The sequence below is a fragment of the Cricetulus griseus genome, chromosome 2, assembly GCF_003668045.3.
Source record: "Cricetulus griseus strain 17A/GY chromosome 2, alternate assembly CriGri-PICRH-1.0, whole genome shotgun sequence".
In the NCBI taxonomy this organism is placed as follows: domain Eukaryota; kingdom Metazoa; phylum Chordata; class Mammalia; order Rodentia; family Cricetidae; genus Cricetulus; species Cricetulus griseus.
This window is the reverse complement of record NC_048595.1, coordinates 345,414,691-345,435,351: the sequence shown is the minus strand read 5'-3', so window position 1 is coordinate 345,435,351 and position 20,661 is coordinate 345,414,691. Positions and strand designations below refer to the sequence as shown.

Here is a 20,661-nt window from a genome sequence, read left to right as displayed (position 1 = left end):
CCCAGAGCCAAGAGTTGGATTAGGCATCGGTGCCTGCTGCTTGGCCTTGGAAAACAGCCCTCCAGGTATCTACATTCACAGCCTTGCTCCTGGATCAGTGGCCAAGATGGAGAGCAACCTGAGGTTAGTTACATCCCTGGCATTATACAGACCTGGTATGGTCTTGAGCTGTGAAGACACACATTATTACTTTGCTTAGATACAGGCAGTGACAGAGAGAGACGTATAGCCCAGATTGGCTTTGAGCTTAATATATAACCAAGGATGACCTTAAACTTCTGATCCCCTGCCTCTACCTCCCTAATGCTAAGATTATAGGTGCACACCACTGTGCCCATCTGGTCTACTTAATTTTTTCAGTGGAATTAAACATCTGTGACTCTCTTTCTAATAATATGTCCAAGACTAAAGTTAATAACATCTCCAAAGATGAAAAGCTCATATGAGTCAAATTTGGTTGAATCATAGGACTGTGATTCTTGGTTTCTGAGATTTTTTTATTATTTGAATTAGAAACAAGCTTCTTTTACATGTCAATCTCAGTTCCCTCTCCCTCCCCTCCTCCCCTGCACCCTCACCGATCACCCCCATCCAACTGTTTGCTCCCCAGGGAGAGTGAAGCCTTCCTTGGGAGATCTTCAAAGTCTGTCATATCATTTGGAGCAGAGCCTAGACCCTCTTCCCAGTATGTCTAGGCTGAGAGAGTTTCCCTCTATGAGGAGAGGGCTCTCAAAGTTCATTTGTGTACTAGGGGTAAATACTGATCCACTACCAGTGGCCCCATAGATTGTCCAGACCTCCAAACCGACTTCCTCCTTCAGGGGGTCTGGAACAGTCCTAGCTTATATGCCATCCTAGTGCCTTCATCCAGTAGCTGATGGAAGCAAACACAGACACCCACAGCTAAATACTGAGCTGAACTGTGGAATCCATTTGCAGAGAGGAAACAGCATTCATTGGTTGCCATTTTGGAGGTTATGTTAATAATAGATTATATTACATTTTTCGTTAATCATCAGAGTGAACTTCCACATGAAAAAAAAAAAAAAAACTTAGCAAATCATCCAAAGTACATGAGCAAAAGGGTCCAGACCAGGCTGGAGAAACCCACAAGACAGCTGACCTGAACAAGGGGTTGCTAGGAAACCAGCATAGGACTGTTCTGTGATGGTTTTGATTGTTAACTTGACACAATATAGAATCATTTGAGAGTTTCAATGAGGGATTGTCTAGACCAGGTTAGCCTGCAGGCATGTCTTTGGGGGAGTATATTATTTTATGTTAATTATGGTGGGAAGTCTGCCCACTGTGGGTGGTGTACCATTCCCTAGGAAAGGGATTCTGAATTGTAGAAAAGTGGCAAAAGCAAACCAAGTGTGTGCTTTTGACTATAGATGTGACTAGATGCTTCAAGTTCCTGTGTCTCAGCTTCCCCACAGTGATGGAGTACAACCTTAGAGTTGTGAGCTACATAAGCCCTTTGTCGTGTGTTGTTTTGTCATGGTATTTTATCACAGCAACAGACAACAAAATTAAAGCAGCTTTCTGACCTGCTTTGTTGTAGTTGGACTCAGAAGTTCAGTGTTCGAATTTTGACAAAATACAACTCTATGCCGATTATCTGTGGCTATTTCAATATACTCTTTCCCTTTTTATTCATTTATGCAAACTTCATCCTATAACCTGGAACTGCTTGTATTGGTTCAGTGACTGGATGCGAAAGAGCCCTGAAAATCCTGTGCATGTGGGAGGTCTTGTTAGTAGTTTTTGAACTTTTTCAATAGCTTTCATTGCTATTTGAGGGATGATGACTAGAGTCACTGTCATCTAAAATGATGGACCATCAGATTTCTTGACTCAGATAGTTGAGTTATATAGTCAGTGCTCTGTGTACACAAGAAATCTTAATAGTCTTTTATACAGTAATTGCAGTGGTTGGTGCCCACCTAAATATCACAAAAATGCACATGTTACACAAAGCACTCTGTATAAACAGTATCACCTTTCTCCCTGGTAAGTGTCTAAGTCCTTGGCAGTTGAAGAATCATCAAAACAGCATTCATTGGTTGCCATTTTGGAGGTTATGTTAATAATAGATTATATTACATTTTTCATTAATCATCAGAGTGAACTTCCACATGAAAAAAAAAAACTTAGCAAATCATCCAAAGTACATTAAAGAAAATATACTTTTAGAACCCAAGGAAAAAAAAATCCTTTAATGACATCCCAAGTTGATGTTTCTTTCTTGAATGGTTCCATATGCCTGGGGCGAGCCAAATGAACATTCCTCAAACCCCATGTAAAGGGTCTTTGTTCTCTCCTCCTGAGCATACTCCCAATAATTTCAAGTCAAAATAGGCAACTTGTCCTAAATTTCTCATTTGTTCAAATTTGAGATATTTTTTACAAATTCTTGGGTAACCTTGGAGCTTCAGATATTTCCTCCCTTGACTGTATTACAATAATCATTTCAAGATGGTAGGAAGAAAGATGAAACTGATGGTGGTCAAGAGGCTATCATGTGATAATTACACAGACCTAAGCTAACTCAAGTGTGCCATATCTGAGTAGTCTCTGTGAGCCTTTCTGAAGTGTTATCATACAAACTTCTTTGTATAGGACCTCGCATACAGTAGGTGCTCAATGTGTAGTACCCTTCATTGTCTTTTTTTTATCAGTTTTATTTAAGTTTACTATTTCTGATAGTGGCCTTGGCCAATTTAAAATGTGATGTTTATATGAACGTATTGCTTTTTTATATGTGTATAAAGATGAAAGAGTGTCATTTGCTTCTTCAAAGTATTCAGAAAAGATTTCATACTCTAAACCCCTTCCTGAAAGAAAGTTGTCTTAGCTTTTAAAAATCTGAATGTTGCCACAATGTGTTGTTATTTCTCCCTCTCTAGCCGTGGAGACCAAATCCTGGAAGTGAACTCGGTGAACGTGCGTCATGCAGCTTTAAGCAAAGTGCACTCCATCTTGAGTAAATGCCCACCCGGACCCGTTCGCCTGGTCATCGGCCGACACCCTAACCCAAAGGTGAGGTATTTGACGCTGTTTTGAGTATGGGATGATGGTTTGGCTGCTGGTTTGGCCAATGACAGTATTCATACCTCAGCCTCTCTGCTTCAGTGAGAGAGTTCACCCTGCTGGGGCTGTGGGGCTGGGTGTCAGCCTGTGACTGATGCACATGGGAAGTGAATCTTGAATCTGGACTTCATCTTCACTGTAGAAAATTTTATTGGAAAATGTTGTCGAGGTTATTTGGTGAATTTAAAGTCTGATCTCATGGAAAGTAGGATTCTGAGTAACCCCCATAGCTGCTTAGCTGCTATTAAGATATTTAATACCTACATCAAGAAAACCTGAAGGTACCAGGCTAGATCATCTCTGTAACCCTTTGAGATTTGAGATAAGAAGTCTTAAGGGTGGAGTACTTGGGAAGATGGTTCAGTGAACAAAGCAATTGCCATATGTGAGATTCATTACCTAATGGTTCACTGAGTTGCCGATACACAGATGGATGAGATCATAGTCCTCTGAGAAGAGGCTTGTAGCCCTGAAATCCATGGAGTATTATGAAGACTTCACAAATTATACCAATTTGGGAGCATATTTGTGTTTGTGGGTGACAACAATAACTTATGTAAACCTTCAGTCACCCATGCCCCCCAAAGACAACTGTTGTGTTAAGGGTGAGAATGTTAAACAGATGAAAGAACTGAACTAAGAGATGTACCCTCCTGACCTCAACAGATGCTTCTGTAATTAAGACCTAAGAGCTCACTAACTCAGAGATCCACTTGCTTCTGCCTCCTGAGTGCTGGGATTGAAGGTGTGCATCACCACCGCTCCTCATCTGCATCTTCATGATGATGGCATCATTTTAAGCACTGGGTGGTGTTAGTTTGTAGGATTTGTCCTGCCCTTACGCAGATGAGTGCTGACAAGCTGTAACTCTATGTCTTGGTCTGGGAATGTGGTGGTGGTAGTGATGATGCTGGGAGACTGATTCAAAGACAACTGCACTGGTTTTTGTTGGTTTGTTTTAGTTCTTTTTCCAGATTGCTTCATCTACATGTGTTATATGTATACACACATGCACATACGTGTGTGTGTGTGTGTGTGTGTGTGTGTGTGTGTGTGTGTGTGTATGTATGTATGTATAAAGATTTTGATTTAGAATCTGTTCTACTTTGTAAAAATCTTTCTGCTGCTGTCCCTGTGTGTCCCCGTGGTTCTCTCTGTGTCGCATTTAATACCACTCGGCTTTGTGATTCCAGCAATCAAGAGGAGTTCCCAGCTCCTTCTTCCACTTAGACTCCAAAGCTCACATCATCTCTTTCACTCTGTCCAGCATGCTGTAGCTGACCCAGCGCCTGCCACCCCAGTGACATTAGAATGTAAACCACTGGCCTCAAGGCCCAGCTGACTCCCAGCATCATGTGGGTGGTGATTTGCTCAGAGTCTGCTTCATCTCAGCCCAAAAGCTATTTTGCCATCACGACCCATATCAAAACACTATTTCAGTGCACAGCCTAATCGTCCATATAGATGGGTGGTCTGAGACCCCCATTGAACATACAAATGGATTTGTTTTCCCAGCCACAGTATAATGGCCTGGGATATGCCAGAGATGTGTCCAGCAAAACCGCACTTGAGTATTGGGCTGGTTTTCATGTTTCTTCCTAGGTCAACATGATGTTCTTGGTTGTCACATGATACTATATTTTTCTTCAGGTCAAGATTCCATCTTTGATTTAATGTATTTTCGTACCACTAATTCAGCATTCTGTGCCAGGAGGACATTTTGATACAGAATCTATGCGCTGCCTTAGTTTTTGTGTGGTTCCAAAAGAAACACCACAGCATTTTCTCCTCTCCTGTTTCTCATGATGTGTGGTGCAGTGGCTGCCCAGCTGGGATATTCAAACCTTCCAGGTCTAGACAGCTAAGATTTGGACTTGTTAGGATAGCAGCTTCCTGCTTATGTTGAGTAGAAAAAAAAGGGGTGGGGGAGGGGGTAACAGAAATCTGCTTTGCCTCCCACTCAGAAAAATAGTTGCAAATATTGAAAGTCTGTTTTAAAGAAAAACACCATCGTCAATGCTGACATTTTCCTTGACTCATTTGTACTGTTTTTGTTTTGTGAAAGGAGTGTTTGTGTGCCAGCCTACGTGTGATTTTATTTCCTGTGAGTCCCACTCTAAAGTAGTACATAAAGACCACGGTGTGGTTATGATTCATCTATTAGGGTAAACCCTGCATTTATTTATTAAGACAAATCCACATTCTTATCCGAATAGGATTTACGTTAAATATTATTTTAGAATACAAAATTACCATCCACAGTTTACCTTTGAAACAGAAACTACGTGTTTTAATTTTCTTTTGAAATAGGGTCATAGTTTGGTATATATCAAGCTTTTTTTTTTTTTTTTTTGGTTTTTCGAGACAGAGTTTCTCTGTGTAGCTTTGGAGCCTACTATAGCACTCGCTCTGGAGACCAGGCTGGCCTCGAACTCACAGAGATCTGCCTGCCTCTGCCTCTGAGTTCTGGGATTAAAGGCGTGTGCCACCAACGCCCGGTCAGAAATATTTTTAAATCAGAATAAGTTGAAACTTTTTTAAAGAACAGGATAACAATGGGGAAAGAACTCCCTGAATAGGATACAAAAATCACTTTTAGAAACTTCATAGTATGGGGCTGAAGAGATGGCTCAGAGGTTAAGAGCAGTGGCTGCTCTTCCAGAGGTCCTGAGTTCAATTCCCAGCAACCACATGGTGGCTCACAATCATCTGTTATGAGATCTGGTGCCCTCTTCTGGTGTGCAGATATACATGGAAACAGAATGTTGTATACATAATAAATAAAATCTTAAAAAAAAACTACATAGTAATTATTCCAGAAAAATTAATAAGTAATGCTAAAGTCGAAGATGCCAAGAAAAACCCAGTATTTTGTATGCTAACTAATTAAGAAAACTAAAACTAAACATACAGACACACTATCACACACATAAGGGTACAGGAAGTTTGCGTCCAAACTATCTCCATAGAGATTATTCACTGATGACAAAAATTCCAGCAGAGAAGTCTGGCTCATTCCAAAGTAACTAAGAGATCAAAGTCATCAAATCCAGTTATGGGGTGCATGGCCCCTGAGTGATTGAAGAGGAAACCTCTTCTTTGGCCTTTCTGAACAAACAATAGAACCTGAAGCCAAGAGTAAGGCAACTATCAGACGACAGATCCTAATAGAATCTTCCAGCTGTCCTGGGCTCCTTACCAATACCAGTATCTTGAAAGACAAAAGAATCAGTATAGATTCAGATTTTATAAGGGAAGCAAAGACAGGCAGATCTCTGCAAGTTCGGGACCAGCCTGGTCTACATAGTAAGTTTCAGGACATCCAAAGCTACATAGTGAGACCTTGTCTCTGTGGAAAAAAAACAAAAAAACAAAAACAACTGGCGACACATGGCAGTTGGGTCCTGGATAGCCAGAACCAATCTTCCTACAAAACAAAGAAACTGGGACACAGGGATTCACAGCAGGTCCAGAACAAGTTCAGTGACATGACACCAGAGTCTAAGTCCTTTACGTTACTGCACACACTGCACTCTGCACAGGCTGGTGTCACACTCTGGGAGCTAGTTGCAGCCTATAGAGACTTGTGAGTAGAACTTCAGAAGAATGAGGTTAGAGCGACAGCCAAAGCTGGAGTGTGAAATGTAAACTACACTCATCAACACCATCATTCCTGCATGGGTCAGAAGCCTGTGGTGATTTGATGGAGCAGCTTCACTCTCGGGAGACTCATAATTATGCACTCACAAGGGACAGATCGTCGTATCTGCAACCTGCAGGTGATTTAGCAGGAGAAGGAATACTGTAAATGTGGTGAGGTGTTAAAAGTTAATGGATTTGGGGGACTGGAGAGATGGTTTAGAGCATTTGAGCATTGGTCACTCCCACAGAGGACCCAGGTTCGGTTTCAGCACATGCACGGTAGTCACTACTGTCTGTAACTCCAGTTCTAGGGGATCTGGTGCCCTCTTCTGATTTGAGGGCACTGGGCACGCACATGGTGTACATACACAGGTGCAGGCAAAATATCCATATGCATAAAGTAAGTAAAATTTTAAAAATAGTGAGGGGATGGAGAGATAGCTCAGTGGTTAAAAGCATACGATGCTCTTACAGAAGACCCGAGTTCAATTCTCAGCACCCACATGGCAGCTCACAACTGTCTGTAGCTCTGGGTCCAGGGAATCTGATCCCTTTAAACCAATACATGTTAAATAAACTTTTTTAAAAAAGAGTATTTTTTTAGGCAAATAGTAGTCTTCCACTATTCTTACATATTTTATAGATGTTTGGTTTTTTAATTTACAATTTTTATTGTTTGTGTAGGTGTATATGTATACATGCCAGGGTGCACATGTGGAGATCACAGGTCAACTTGCGTTAGTTGATTCTCTCCTTCCACCATGATTGTCCCAAGACTTGAACCCATGTTCTTAGGCTTATGGCAGGCACCTTTATCTGCTAAGCCATCTTGCTATCCTAAGGGTTTTTTTTAATATCTATTTTAAATTGTATTGTGTGTGTGTGTGTGTGTGTGTGTGTATCATGGTACTGTGGAGAAGTCAAAGAACAACTTGCAGGAGTCTGTTATCTTCTGTCATGAGGGTCCTGGGGATTGAACTCAGGTCATCAGAGTTGGCAGCAAGCACCTTTACCTGCTGAGAAATAACACTGGCCTGACCTTAAGTGCAAGAAGGATGAGAATTAAATGTTCTAGAGAGGGACGGATACAGCACATTTGATAATCATAGCAAGGAAGTGCAACTCGGGACCAGTTGGTGGTCTTGCCGAGTATACACTATTTGAAGCAACTCACCAACCAGCTGGACTTACATGTTCTGAGCTACTGCTTCTAAGGCGTTCCCAGTCTCTGACCCTCTGGTCCTCGCTACTTTTATTGGGGGGAAATAAATGCATAAAAATGTCTAATTTGTGCTTTCTGCTGAAAACCAGGTTTCCGAACAGGAAATGGATGAAGTGATAGCACGCAGCACTTACCAGGAGAGCAAAGAAGCCAACTCCTCGCCTGGCTTAGGTATGGCAATGGCACATTCTCACTCACCACTGAGGAAAGGTTCTCTGAATTCACCCCAGGGCACTCCCCACACAGTAGCATAGGATTCTCTGTGATGACTGGGGCTATCGACAGTTGCTGTCAGACAAAGTCTATGTTCCCTCTAGGTTCCTCCTTTTGATTCTTGCACTTATTTAATGTGCTTCATTAAAGGCCTAATCATGCATGCTGCTTATATGAGTTTCAAATAATTTGAAAAAGTAAGTTAGCCATCCATGAATCTCGTTTGAAATATACAGGAAGAGGCAGTGTGACACCAAACTATGAGTAATAATGGTAACACAGAGTATTATCCATCCAAAAGCTGAGGTTTCTTTATATTGATTTAAAAGTTTCAATGCAAACTGCCTCCAGTTTGCTGCTGGAGGCAGCAAATATTCTTGGGTTTTTCTCCGTCCGTGGAAAAGTTCAGACAGGGAAGAAAGGAAGGACTGCAAGCCTCCTTGGCATTTCTTGCTAACTTAAAGCATTTTATCAATTTTTAAAAGTTTCCTCAATGTGGAGACCTAAGAGGGACTCTACAGACATTGCAGGATTGGCTAGAGACTTCTCTGACATTCAGACTGATACCCTAGAGGAAAAGGAACTCAGAGATATGAGTTACTGGATGTCAAAGGAAAAGGAACAGGATTTGGGACAACCATGAAATCCCTGATGATTTGCATCCATAATTAATATATTTAAAGTGGACTAAGCCATAATAGCCTCTTTATTCAGCCTGAACGCTGGGTTCTCTTATCCCAACAGTTCTACTTGATCAGTCAGTGAAGATCTATTTTTTTAAGCCGGAATTCTCATGCCCTAAATCTCTTTTGCCTGTGACATGTAATTTAAAGTCTACAGGCTGAGCTCTTCACCCTTCAGCTAAAAAGTAAGATCGACATCCAGCCACTTCCCTAGTTCTTTCAGGAGTTTCTTGGATGGGAGTCATTGGTTCATTCATCATTCTGGCCATTCGCCAAATGCCACTGAGTATTTAGCCAACACCAGGTGCGCTGTGCAGGCAACACCACTGCTTGGTGGGCTGTTGAGCAATGGGAAGGGGAGATGCAAAGATCACTTACATTAAACTCTCCTGTGTGCATGGACCCTGAGGTATGAGCCAGATAAGATAGGAGGAGGAATCATAGCCAGGGTCCTGCAGTGTGAGCAGAGTCTTGAGGAGAGGAGGTGGTGAGGAGGGAGGGGGTGGACAGGTACCCAGATAGACTAGATGTGGGAGTGGCTACCCAGGTAGGCTGCATAATGCATTTACCTATGCATGTAACACATTAGCAACACTCAGGCAAAGGACAGTTTTGTTGAATATGCTTAGTGCCCCCCCCCCATTTTTGTTTGTTTGTTTTGGGTATTTTTGGTGAAATGTGTAAGCCTGCTTGTGGCTTGAGGTTCATCAGATTAATGGTTTTGTGAACCCCTCCCACACAGGTACTCCCTTGAAGAGTCCATCTCTTGCCAAAAAGGTGAGTCAAAAGGCACTTGGGAACCACAAACCAATTTTTAGGGGCTTCTCAGTCAAGTCCGAGACCCCAGCACTTATTTCTGCAAATGAATCTTTTGGCCACTTTGAACAAGGAAGTGGCCACTATACCAGCTTGAAAACCAACACCCAAAGGTGTGTTCCTCTTAGTGAATATTCATCCAAGGAAAGAGCAGAGCAGAAAAGTAAAAGCCATTCAAACTGTTCCCTATGTAATAAAGACAGTCCCACTGGATCAGGATTTACACTGGGCAGCCCCCACCACCACCCCACCATTGGGTGTTTCATCAGGTGGCTGGGCCATATGGCTTAGTTTTTCCTTCTCCTTTCCTATCCCTTCTCACACTGGTTTTGTTTTGTTTTTTGCTAAGATGATTGATAAACTACTGTTGTGGGAACTGGAGAGATCGCTCAGTGGTAAAGAGCATGGACTGCTCTACCGGAGGACCTGGGTTCAATTCCCTGGACCCACATGACAGCTCATGGCTGTCTGTCACTCCAGTTCCTGGGAGTCAGAGATCCTCACACAGACATTTATGCAAGCAAAACACCAACTCACATAAAATTAAAATAATAATAATAATAATTTAAAAACCTGCTATTTTTTTTTCTGATCATTGCTAAAAAGTGCCCCTCCATCTAAAAGCCGTATCTGCCCATATTTTGATGCACTGACTGTTGCTTTAGCCACCCTACAGTAAATGGAGATGGGTGGTTACTATCACAGCTGTTCCCAGTGATCAGGGATTAGAACAAAGTGCCCCTGGAAAGATGGGAAGCACTAGCATTGCTAAACTTGGTCCTGGTGTATCTCCCAAGACTCTAGCCTGTTATTTTTCCAACAGGACTCACTCCTCTCTGAATCCGAGCTCTCCCAGTACTTTGTTCATGATGGGCGGGGCTCCTTGTCAGACTTCGTGGTGGCTGGCTCTGAGGACGAGGACCACCCTGGCAGTGGCTGTGGCACCTCGGATGATGGCAGCCTGCTTCCTGGACCCTCTGGTGAGCAAGGGAGCTCTAGGGAACCCTGAACTCAACAGTGCAGGAAGCAGTTGCTAGTTCCCCTATCGCTGCTGGAGCCTTGCCCAGGACAGCAAGGAGAGAGCTGGAAACCATGCGCCTGGCTGAGCAGAGGCTGCATCTACTGGGCAGTGATGACCGGCAGTGATGACCGACTGCTCAGGCAACAGCGAGTGGCTCGACACACATTCTAGTGCAAGAGGTGAAGGTGGCTCATCCAGGCCCCCTTCACATGCTATTTACAGCATGTCCTCTTGTGTTTCGTGGCAGCAAATCAGAGTAAGCAACCCAAGGAGCTCACAGTTGAGGAAATCCCAGATCTCTTCCCTCCCTAGGCTCTAAACTTAATTCTTCTTAGAAAACAGGAAGTTAGAGATGCGGGACTATGAAAGCCACTGTTAGCAAAAGGTCACTTCTACTCAAACGTCCTGAGTCTCTGTGCAAATGAGGTCATCTAACCGTATTGAGCTCTCAGACTTCTGTTAAGGTTTCCCTTTCTATTTCTAAAGTTTGAGCTTCAGAGAGGCAGAAAATGGCAGCTGGGACTCATGGGAACTACCGTTGGGTGTGCAAATGGCAAGCCTGTGCTTTGCACTGTAGTGTGGACATAAAGCATGCCAAAGATCTGCAGAGTCACATGAATGCTGTGCCTCAAACATGCCCTTCAGAAGCAGACAGCTTGGGCTGTGTACCATGCCCTTTTGCTACAGATAAGAAGGGACCTCACGTGTGAGGGGACACAGGAGGGGCATGCTACCGGTGTTAACTGGTGGAGAAGAGTTCTCAGCATTTAGCCCAGACCCTCAACAACTTGGGAGACAAAATGAAACTAACCTATCGAATTTTCATCCCTAGAAAGCACGCCATTCAAGTTAAATAACCCAGAGTTAGTTCTTTGTTGTTCTTAAGAGTGAGGAGAATGGGTAAAAGATTGGATCCTAGAAGCCACATAAAGGCAGGAATCAGGAATTCCAGTACAGAGAGATAGGAGAACCCCTGGATGTTTCCAGGTCAGCCAGCCTGCCATGGGCAATGGCAAAAACCAAGACACCCTGTCTCAAACGAGGTGCAAGGCAAGGACTGACACCCGAAGTTGTGTACCAACCTCTGCCCTTATATAAACATGTACCTACTCACCTTCATTCACACTCAAACACACACACACACACACACACACACACACACACACACACTCATACTTCTCGAGCATAGATATGCATGTGTGTTTATGTATCAATATGTACATCTGTGTGTATAAAAATAGGAGTGAAGAATAAAAGAGAAGCAATAGGCTGGCTGCCCTTCCTGTTTGGACCACAAGAAACTATGTTGTTTACATGGATGTCCAGTGGTCAGAGGTTATACCTGGCATGTGAATTCAGAAGTGCTGATGTACAGTGACAGGATTGTTTTGTTTGTTTGTAAGTGGCTAGACAAGACAGACTTCACTCATGATCAAAAATGTATGCTTAGAAGAGCAAACACTGAGATTTATTTCTTTAAGGTTGTAACATCAGGCCAGATTGGAAACCTGATTTTTGACTGACTCTTCTGTCACCTCCCATTGCAGCTCACAAGGAGCCAGGGAAAGCCAGGGCCAACAGCCTTGTGACACTAGGAAGCCAGAGGACTTCTGGGCTCTTACATAAGCAGGTAACTGTCGCCAGGCAAGCCAGTCTCCCTGGAAGCCCACAGGTCCTCAGGAACCCCCTCCTCCGCCAAAGAAGAGTACGCTGCTATGACGGCAATGATGCCAGCGATGAAGAAGACTTTGATGGTGAAGGGGACTGCATTTCACTCCCAGGAGTCCTCCCAGATCCCAGCAAGTCTCTGATAGAGGATAACACTAGGCTCGCCTTGACAGCCTCTTCCAAAAGTGTTGATGCAAATAAGCGGGAGGAACGTCCCCAGAAACCACTGGTCAGCAAGGCATGCTCCGTGCCTCTCCTTGGCAGCTCCCTGGACCTAGAGCACAGCATCCCTGATGGAATGACGGGTACCCCTCCTAAGGCAGTCAGCCTGCCGGGCTCTGTAGAAACCCCCAAGAGTGGGCCTGGAGGCCCTGGGAGAAAGGAACTGTCAGGGTCAAGAAGTTCACCAAAGCTGGAATACAGTGTCACCACCCATAGCCCAAGGAGCCCAGAAAACCCCATTTCCCCACCACAGAAGAATGCAAATCTGGTATCCAGACACAAGCCTGTGGCCAGGATCAGCCCACACCACCAGAGGTCTGACACTGAGGCCCCAAGTGGAACAGCCAATGGACCGTGCAGCCAGGACTTGAAAGTCCAGGTTCCGTCCATGAAAGATACTGTCACTGGCCATCAGCCAAGTGGAACCACAGAGAAGGTAACCCGACTGGCTTTTGTGTTAAGTCTGAATATCGTGTGATTGACTACAGAGTGCTTTGGAAGGCAAAGGATAAGCTGGATGAAAAGGGCGATGGTGACGGCAGGATTCTTTCCACTTAATGGGTGCCCATTACTATGGTGGCAGACTGTTAGTCATGAGCCTGCCAAAGAGATGTGTGCACTCCCTTACAGGGCACAGGGCCAGCAGTGACGATGGGAAGGCATTGTGGAATGGGGCAAGTAAAGCCTTGGGCCTGGGGCCAACTTCACTGACTAGTTGGCACAAGTTGGGTAATGACATGGGCAAGTCATTGAACCTTCCTGGGCCTTGATTCTCTGGGCTATGAGGTAAGGGGTTGCTTTCTGCCTTGGTTGGTTGATGGGCGTGACCAGCAGATGTCAACTCTCATTCTGTCCAGGTGATGTGGTCATGAGGAATCCTTGATTACTTTTAAGATCCTTAAAAGGGACTATGTGTGATTAGAGCTATATAGACCTTTTACATCATGTGAATCCAGGCATGATAGAGTGTGCCTGTAATCCAACACTCAGGATGGAGGCAGGTGGTTTGATGAGTTTGAGGTTAGTTCCAGCTACATAATTAGGCCCTGTCTCAAAAAATGAAACTAAGAAACTGTCACACAAAATAGCAGGTCCATGCCCATTCCAAACTTACAATCCACCACAGTAGACACAAATTAATTAGTATAACTAATTGTCTGTATGTTTGTTATTAACTACTTGTTCACTTAATTTTTTTGGTATAGCTCTTCTCTAGCAAAAGAGGATAAATAAATTGTTCAGTCTCTGAGTAAAGAGTCTGAAATGATTTTAAGGCCTTATTAATGAAGATAGTTCCTTGTGATTTAAAGTAGATGTATAAATGGGCCTAGAAAATACAAAGTCATAAAATCTATGAGGTAGAAGTCTTTATTTTTTAACCTTATGCATTCACATTTTCTCCTCTCCTCAAAAATTTTACTTGCTAGGGCTAGAGAGATGGTTCAGCTGTTCAGAGGTCCTGAGTTCAATTCCCAGCTACCATAGGTGGCTCAAAACCATCTGTCTATAATAGGATCTGGTGCCCTCTTCTGGCGTGCAGACATACATGCAGAGCACCCATCCATTAAGATAAACAAACGAACAATTTGTGAGTGGCACAGTGCTGGCCCTGCACATACACAGTCCTGGGTTCGATCTTATCCCTCCCCACACAGTGTCTCACCATCAAGTTTTAGACAACCATAGAAGGCCAGATCAGGATTTTTATTCACAATTATGCATATTTATTGAAAATAGTTCTTGCTAAAATAGTATCACATATCTGTCATGCTAGCAGTTCTAATTAGATGGGGCTATAAATGAGATCCTGGGTTAACGCAAACACAGAGATATACACTGAAGTGGGGGGCTATATCTTTTTAATTGTATTTAATGTGTGCATATTTTGTCTCTGTCTGTCTCTTTCTCACACACTCTACCTCTTGCTCTCACTCGATCACACATGTGCCATGCTGCTATTGAAGCAGCCAGAGGCCAACTTGAAGGACTCAGCCCTCTCCTCTCTCTGTGTGGACCCCAGGGATCAAACTGAGGCCATCAGGCGTGGAGGCAAGTGCTTTTACCCACTGAGCCAGCCCAGCCTAAGATTTTATAAGTCTGAAATATTTGTGGTAAGAACCTTTGAGTGACTGGAGAGATGGCTCCATGGGCTTCCAGAGGACCCAGGTTCAATTCCCAGGACCCGAATATTTACTCACAACCTTCTGTAACTTGAGTCCCAACAGATCTGATGCCCTCTTCTAGCTTCCAAGGGCGTGAGGTGCACCGACATACATTATGGCAAACACTCATACACACAAAATAAAAATAAATAAAACCTTTAAAATGGGCAGGGGAAGAGGGGTGGCAGTGGTGACACACACCTTTAAACCCAGAACACAGGAGAGAGAGGCAGGTGGAACTCCTGAGTTCAAAGCCAGCCTGGTCTACAGAGCAAGTTCCAGGACATCCAGGGCTACACAGAGAAACCCTGTCTCAAAAAACCAAAACTAAACAAATAAATTTTTTAAATGGGGGGGGGTGAGCGATATTTTTATGTAAAATGTTTTTCTTGTAAAAATTTTTGTTCTAAAATTTGATTTTCTAAAAAAGAAAGTAGAATGCCTCTCACTGTAAGACATCCTCAGATATAAGAAGCCAATATCTTCTCTTCTAGTGTTTTCTATTGTTTCTATTCAGCACCTTTAAAAATGTTTGTGATGTGGTGGTTATTGGTGTGTGCGTGTGTGTGTCTGTGTGTGTGTATGTAGGTACTCACTCCCACAGGCATATACATAGGTCAGGGAAGGTATCACCCCCCACCCCGCCCCTCCATCTCTTCCTGTCTTACTTCCTTGAGACCAAGTCTTTCACTAAACTAGAGCATGCTGATTTTCAGCTAAGGTGGCAACTAGTGAGCACCAGATGCCCCACCACCACCCTGATGCTGGGGCTGTAGGCATGAAGTTCTCGCCTTTCACATGGATGCTGGGATCTGAACTTAGGCCCTGTGTGCACAGCAAGCACTCTTACTGAGCCTTCTCCTGGTCCTAGTTAGAAGTTTGTATTAAGGCAAAATTTGTATATAAGAGAAAACTGTTTTAAAATATGCAATTGAAGAGCACGCCCACCCCCACTTCTGTCCTGCTCCCACTCTTCTGCTGCTTTTGTTTCGTTTCTCCCTTACCAGTAAACAGAAAGTTAACGCTTCCCTTAGCCGATGACTGACACTTTACAGAATGAGTTTTAACAAGAGTTGTGAAAGACACATTATACCTACACACACACACACACACACACACACACACACACACACACACCTACCTTTGGGCCACTTTATGATGCTCCAACTTAGTGGATGAATTTCAAATAAATATGATTGGGCTTTCTAGTGAGTTTTAAATTTGTTTTTTGTGCTCAGGAATATAAAGTAATTGACACTTGGCCTGAGGGAAATCTAGAAATATCACATCCCTGCTTCATTTCTTCCAATTTGCCCTCTCCCTCACTATCAAAATTAGGAATTGACTCTACAGTCTTGGCTATTCTTACAAAATGTTAGAAGGTACCTTCCCACCTTATAAACCATACCTGCTGTTCTTATAGCTATTCTCATTTATCCATCTTTTCTTTAAAACTTTTGAGATCTGGCAAGTCTTTTTATCCCTACCTGAAAGCTGAAAAACCTGAGGCTTTAGGGATGAAAATCCAGAGCCTGGATCTAGCAGCTCCCAGCCCGATTTTCTCTCCTGATGATGCTGACTTGGGCACCACTGTCAGACTGACACTCCTCTACTGTCTTAGGATGCAGAAACCCTGAAAAGCTATTAACATGGCTTCTGCTTCTCATTGTGCCAGGATCTTTGGGGAAATCCCACCCCGGGGGACAGATATGTCCCCACCAACTGTGGACCAGCCAGTACCCCATGCCACCCAAACACTGGACTCCCCACAGAGAGCCTGCAGGGAGCTGCACCAGAGTGCGGGCCACACCCTGAGACTGGTAAGACTGTTATTGTTGGTTCCATTGAGGGACAGGGAAACACAAATCCTGAGGAAAGTATTGCAAGAAGATAACTTTGAGGAGGGAAGAAAAGCCACTGAAGGAAATCAATATTTAGATGTTGACTTCATGTCCCTGATCACTGTGCCTAGCTTCCCACCCCACCCCCCCAAAACATGTGCATTCCACCTTAAGTGCATCCATGTTTGGTCTCATTTTGTGACATAGATGAGACATAAGAAATGATATTCTCACCCTGCCAAAATCTCCATAGTCTGCTTGTATGAAATTTGAGTGCACTGAGAAATGGCAGTAGAAATCTCCACAAGGAAAAGTAAGAAGTAAATAAATAATAATGTAGGGAAAGCTACCTAAGCATGATGAGAGACGGACTGACGACACGGAAGAAGTCATAGCCACCTATTCCTTGAGATTTTTTTAAGTCAAGCTGAATTAAGTAACTTCCCTGCTTTCTCTGTGGAAGAGGAAACTTTTTTTAGTGGCTGGTAATTACTGTAATGGCCTGATAGCCACTTAAATGTTGGTGATCTGTGGTAATAGAAAAATTAGATAGCTCCCTTGTCAATCAGTGCAGTCTCATAAAATTTTTATTATGTTTTATTGATTTATTTTATATTTGTGTGTGTGTGTGTGTGTGTGTGTGTGTGTGTAGATATGTATGTGTGTGGGTGCATGCACACACCAAGGTCACAGGACAATTTCCCATAGTCAGTTCTCTCCTGGGAATTGAACTCATGTCTGAAGGCTGACAGCAGGTGGCTTTAACAACTGAGCCATCTCACCAGCTCAAGGATGTCCTACAAATTTAAAATTTGGAACTGTAGAATATCTACCTCACACATTTTTTGAGACAAAGTCTCATTTTATTGCCTTCACTGACCTGGAACTTGTAAGCTCCCTGCCTCAGTTAGTCCTGGGTGCGTGAACCATAGGCACACGCCACCGTATCTATCTTCTACCTACACACTGTTGACTATTCACAGAAAAAAAGGCAGACCCCCCAAAGCACTCAGCAGTTTCTCCTTCCTCAGTCAGTGATGAGTTTGTTACCATGGTTTCTGGTCCATCTTTCAGGTTCAGTTCACAATCACCCACTATTGAATAAATGTTAAAAAGGCAATTTTCATTAGCAATTTGATGTTACTGCTAAGGCCGTTAACTTAAATGGGGTTCCATTTGAGGGAGATGAAGTTACATGGAGGCAGTTCAGGGTGTCACTTTTCAAAATAGCCTTCATTTGAGACCAGTGTCCATATGCATCCTGAGTGCACATTCTGTAGCACAATTATCCAGACATTCTCCTGGATCCTCCATTGCCCTCCGAATCAAAGAGGCAAAAGATTACTTGCCTTTATCACCAAAACCAATCTCCTAATTTGAAACAGTGTAGAAAATCTATTCACTCAAGAAATTATTCTAGACAGTCTAATTTTCCTAGTTCTGAGGGTTTGTGCCTTGAGGAGGTGTTTATACAGGCAAGCTCTCTGGACCAGAGAGGCATTTAGTCTGCCAGTCCCAAAGCCAAAGAAAAGACATCTGTTCCATGTTCCCTGGTGCTTTGCCACCTGCTCATCTGTCTGTGCAACTAGCCTGCTCCACAGGTGTGGTCTGTCCTCTTTGGACTTCCCACCCATAATAAGCCTTAGGGAAAAGAGCAAAAGTAAATACAAGTGCTAGAAACTGGTAATGTTTAATATGTAACAATACATGTGCTATATTAACATATAAATCACCTTGAAATATACTGTGCTGGCTATCATTGAGTTCTCACATGCAAGGAGCCTGAGAGAGTTGGGGTGATAATGCTCTGGCGCCCTCTAGTGTTGTGGATGTATACCTGATTCCTACAATTTTTAGCATTTGCGTGTGTCTTTTTGTGGTGTTTCCATTCTTTCTCAGTTCAGAGGTCCAGCAGAGACCTTGACTATTGGGCATGGCCCTTATTACTTCTAATTTTATCATAAATAGCTTAACTGCTTTCCAATGTACAGGAAAGATATTCTTCAAAATCTAATTTTTTTTTCAAAGGAAAAATCCCAAAATACATAACTGATAATAGAAGGAACTCTTTACCTTAAGGGAAAAAAACCTGTGGGGCTGAAGAGATGGCTCAGTGGTTAAGAGCACTGGCTGTTCTTCCAGAGGACCTCAGGATCTGAGTTCAATTCCCAGCAACCACATGGTGGCTCACAAACATCTAAAATAGGATCTGATGCCCTCTTCCGTCTGATGCCTTCTTCTGGCATGTAGGCGTACATGCAGAGCACTCATATATAAAATATAAATAAATAAAATTTGAAAAAGGCTTATGGCATAACACTCAATCGTTTAAAAAAAATGTGGTTTGGGGGCCCATGAGATGACTCAGTAGGTAAAGATGCATGCTGCCAAGTCTGAAGACTTGAATTCAATCCCCAGGACCCATATTGGTAGGAGAGGACTGACTCCTACAGGTTGTCTGACCTCCACATATGTGCCATGGCACCATGTGCCCACACATGGATACACATAGTAAATAAGTTTTTAAAATCCTCCCTCTAAGAACATGTCTAAAAATGATACAAAGCAAAAAGCACATGGATGTCATACACAGGCCAGGTCCAAATCCAAGCTCTAATAGAAGCAGTGGCTCCTAGCACGTCACCCAGATCCTCAGTTGCCTGTCTTGTGGGCTGGATTCCCAGGCATCTGTGGGGGTTCTCAGTGTATACAGTTCAAAGCACTGTGTGTTTGTGAGCACATGTGATTTTCCTAAGAAGAATCACTTATGAATGTATATTCCTAGCATATAAGAGGCATTTGCTAAGGTATGTATAGACACACAGTTTTCCCGAGATGTCTTTCAAAGAGGAAGATTGATTTGTCGTTGGATGCAAGAACATGCCACCCAGCTATAGCTACACACTGACCATGAGGGCTGGCCTGCAGCCAGGCAGTCATGACTGGTTCTCTTAGTTGGCCACTCTTAAAACCAAGAGCAGAGGCAAAAAGCCTCCAAGGACTCACCAGACATGCTGTGAGAAAAGCCCCAAAGCAGTGCGGGGAGTATGGACACTCTATTTGTTGCTAGCACTGTGATGAAATGTAGGTGTCTTTATTACAGAAGTTAGGAAGTTTTTGACCCAACTAAGAAGGAAATTTTAACATTGCCAGAACCCCCAGAGGAAGTCTCCATTGCTATTCTTCTGTGTGTCCTGTTGGTCCTGCTGTGTGTACAACAGGTAAATGTCCCCCCTTAGTCTTGTGCTTGCCACCAAAGATGACTACTGAGTTCAATCCCTAGTACTTACATGGTAGGAGAAAAGTAACTCCTACAAGCTGTTCCTCTGACCTGTAACATGTACACCATGGTCTACACACACACACACACACACACACACACACATACACACACACAAAATAGATGTAATTTTTTAAAAAAAATTTTTAAAGAGAGACTAGGCTACATTGGTACTACCAACCTTTAATCCCAGAACTCAGGAGACAAAACAGATGGATCTCTTTGAGTGTGAGGCCAGCCTGGCTAGCCAAGGCCTCATAGTGAAACCCGTCTTAAAGAAAAGCGAGAGCTGGGGATAGAGTTCAGTGGTGGAGTGCTTGCTTGACACGTTCAAGCCCCGAGGTTCAAATGCTCGCACCACCAAAAAGAGAAAGAAACATCGTTAAAATCCTCTTATTTTATATATATATATATATATGTATATATTCGATGTGTATCAGAATTGGTCAGTAGAGTGCTTGCCTAGCATCAAACCTAGGCCCTGGGTTTGATCCCCAGTTCCACATAAACTGGACACAGTGGTGCAAACCTGTAATCACAGCATTTTAGAGGGGCAAGTAACAAGACCAGAAGTTCAAGGCTGTCCATGGCTACACAGCAAGTTCAAGGCCAACCTGAACCTGACTTTGTCTCAAAAGCAAACAAAAACTGATTGCCGGGTGTTGGTGGCACATACCTTTAATTCTAGCATTCTGGAGACAGAGACAGGTGGATCTCTGAGTTCCAGGACATCCAGGGCTACACAGACAAACCCTGTCTGAAAAAAAAAAATCCAATTAATTTCATACGAAAGGTGTG

General features: G+C 43.3%; 1 protein-coding gene across 6 annotated transcripts in view; it reads left to right on the top strand.

The window, feature by feature from the left end:
• The window catches only part of Pdzd2 (PDZ domain containing 2), a 181,648-nt gene that overhangs the window by 143,347 nt on the left and 17,640 nt on the right, over positions 1-20,661 (top strand). For all 6 annotated transcript variants that reach the window (XM_035440616.1, XM_035440615.1, XM_035440614.1 and 3 more), the window contains 7 exons: positions 6-123; positions 2,910-3,042; positions 8,047-8,128; positions 9,596-9,630; positions 10,493-10,649; positions 12,238-13,016; positions 16,418-16,562. In XM_035440616.1, the coding sequence (XP_035296507.1) occupies positions 6-123; positions 2,910-3,042; positions 8,047-8,128; positions 9,596-9,630; positions 10,493-10,649; positions 12,238-13,016; positions 16,418-16,562 (1,449 nt within the window). The remainder of the gene's footprint in view (positions 1-5; positions 124-2,909; positions 3,043-8,046; positions 8,129-9,595; positions 9,631-10,492; positions 10,650-12,237; positions 13,017-16,417; positions 16,563-20,661) is intronic.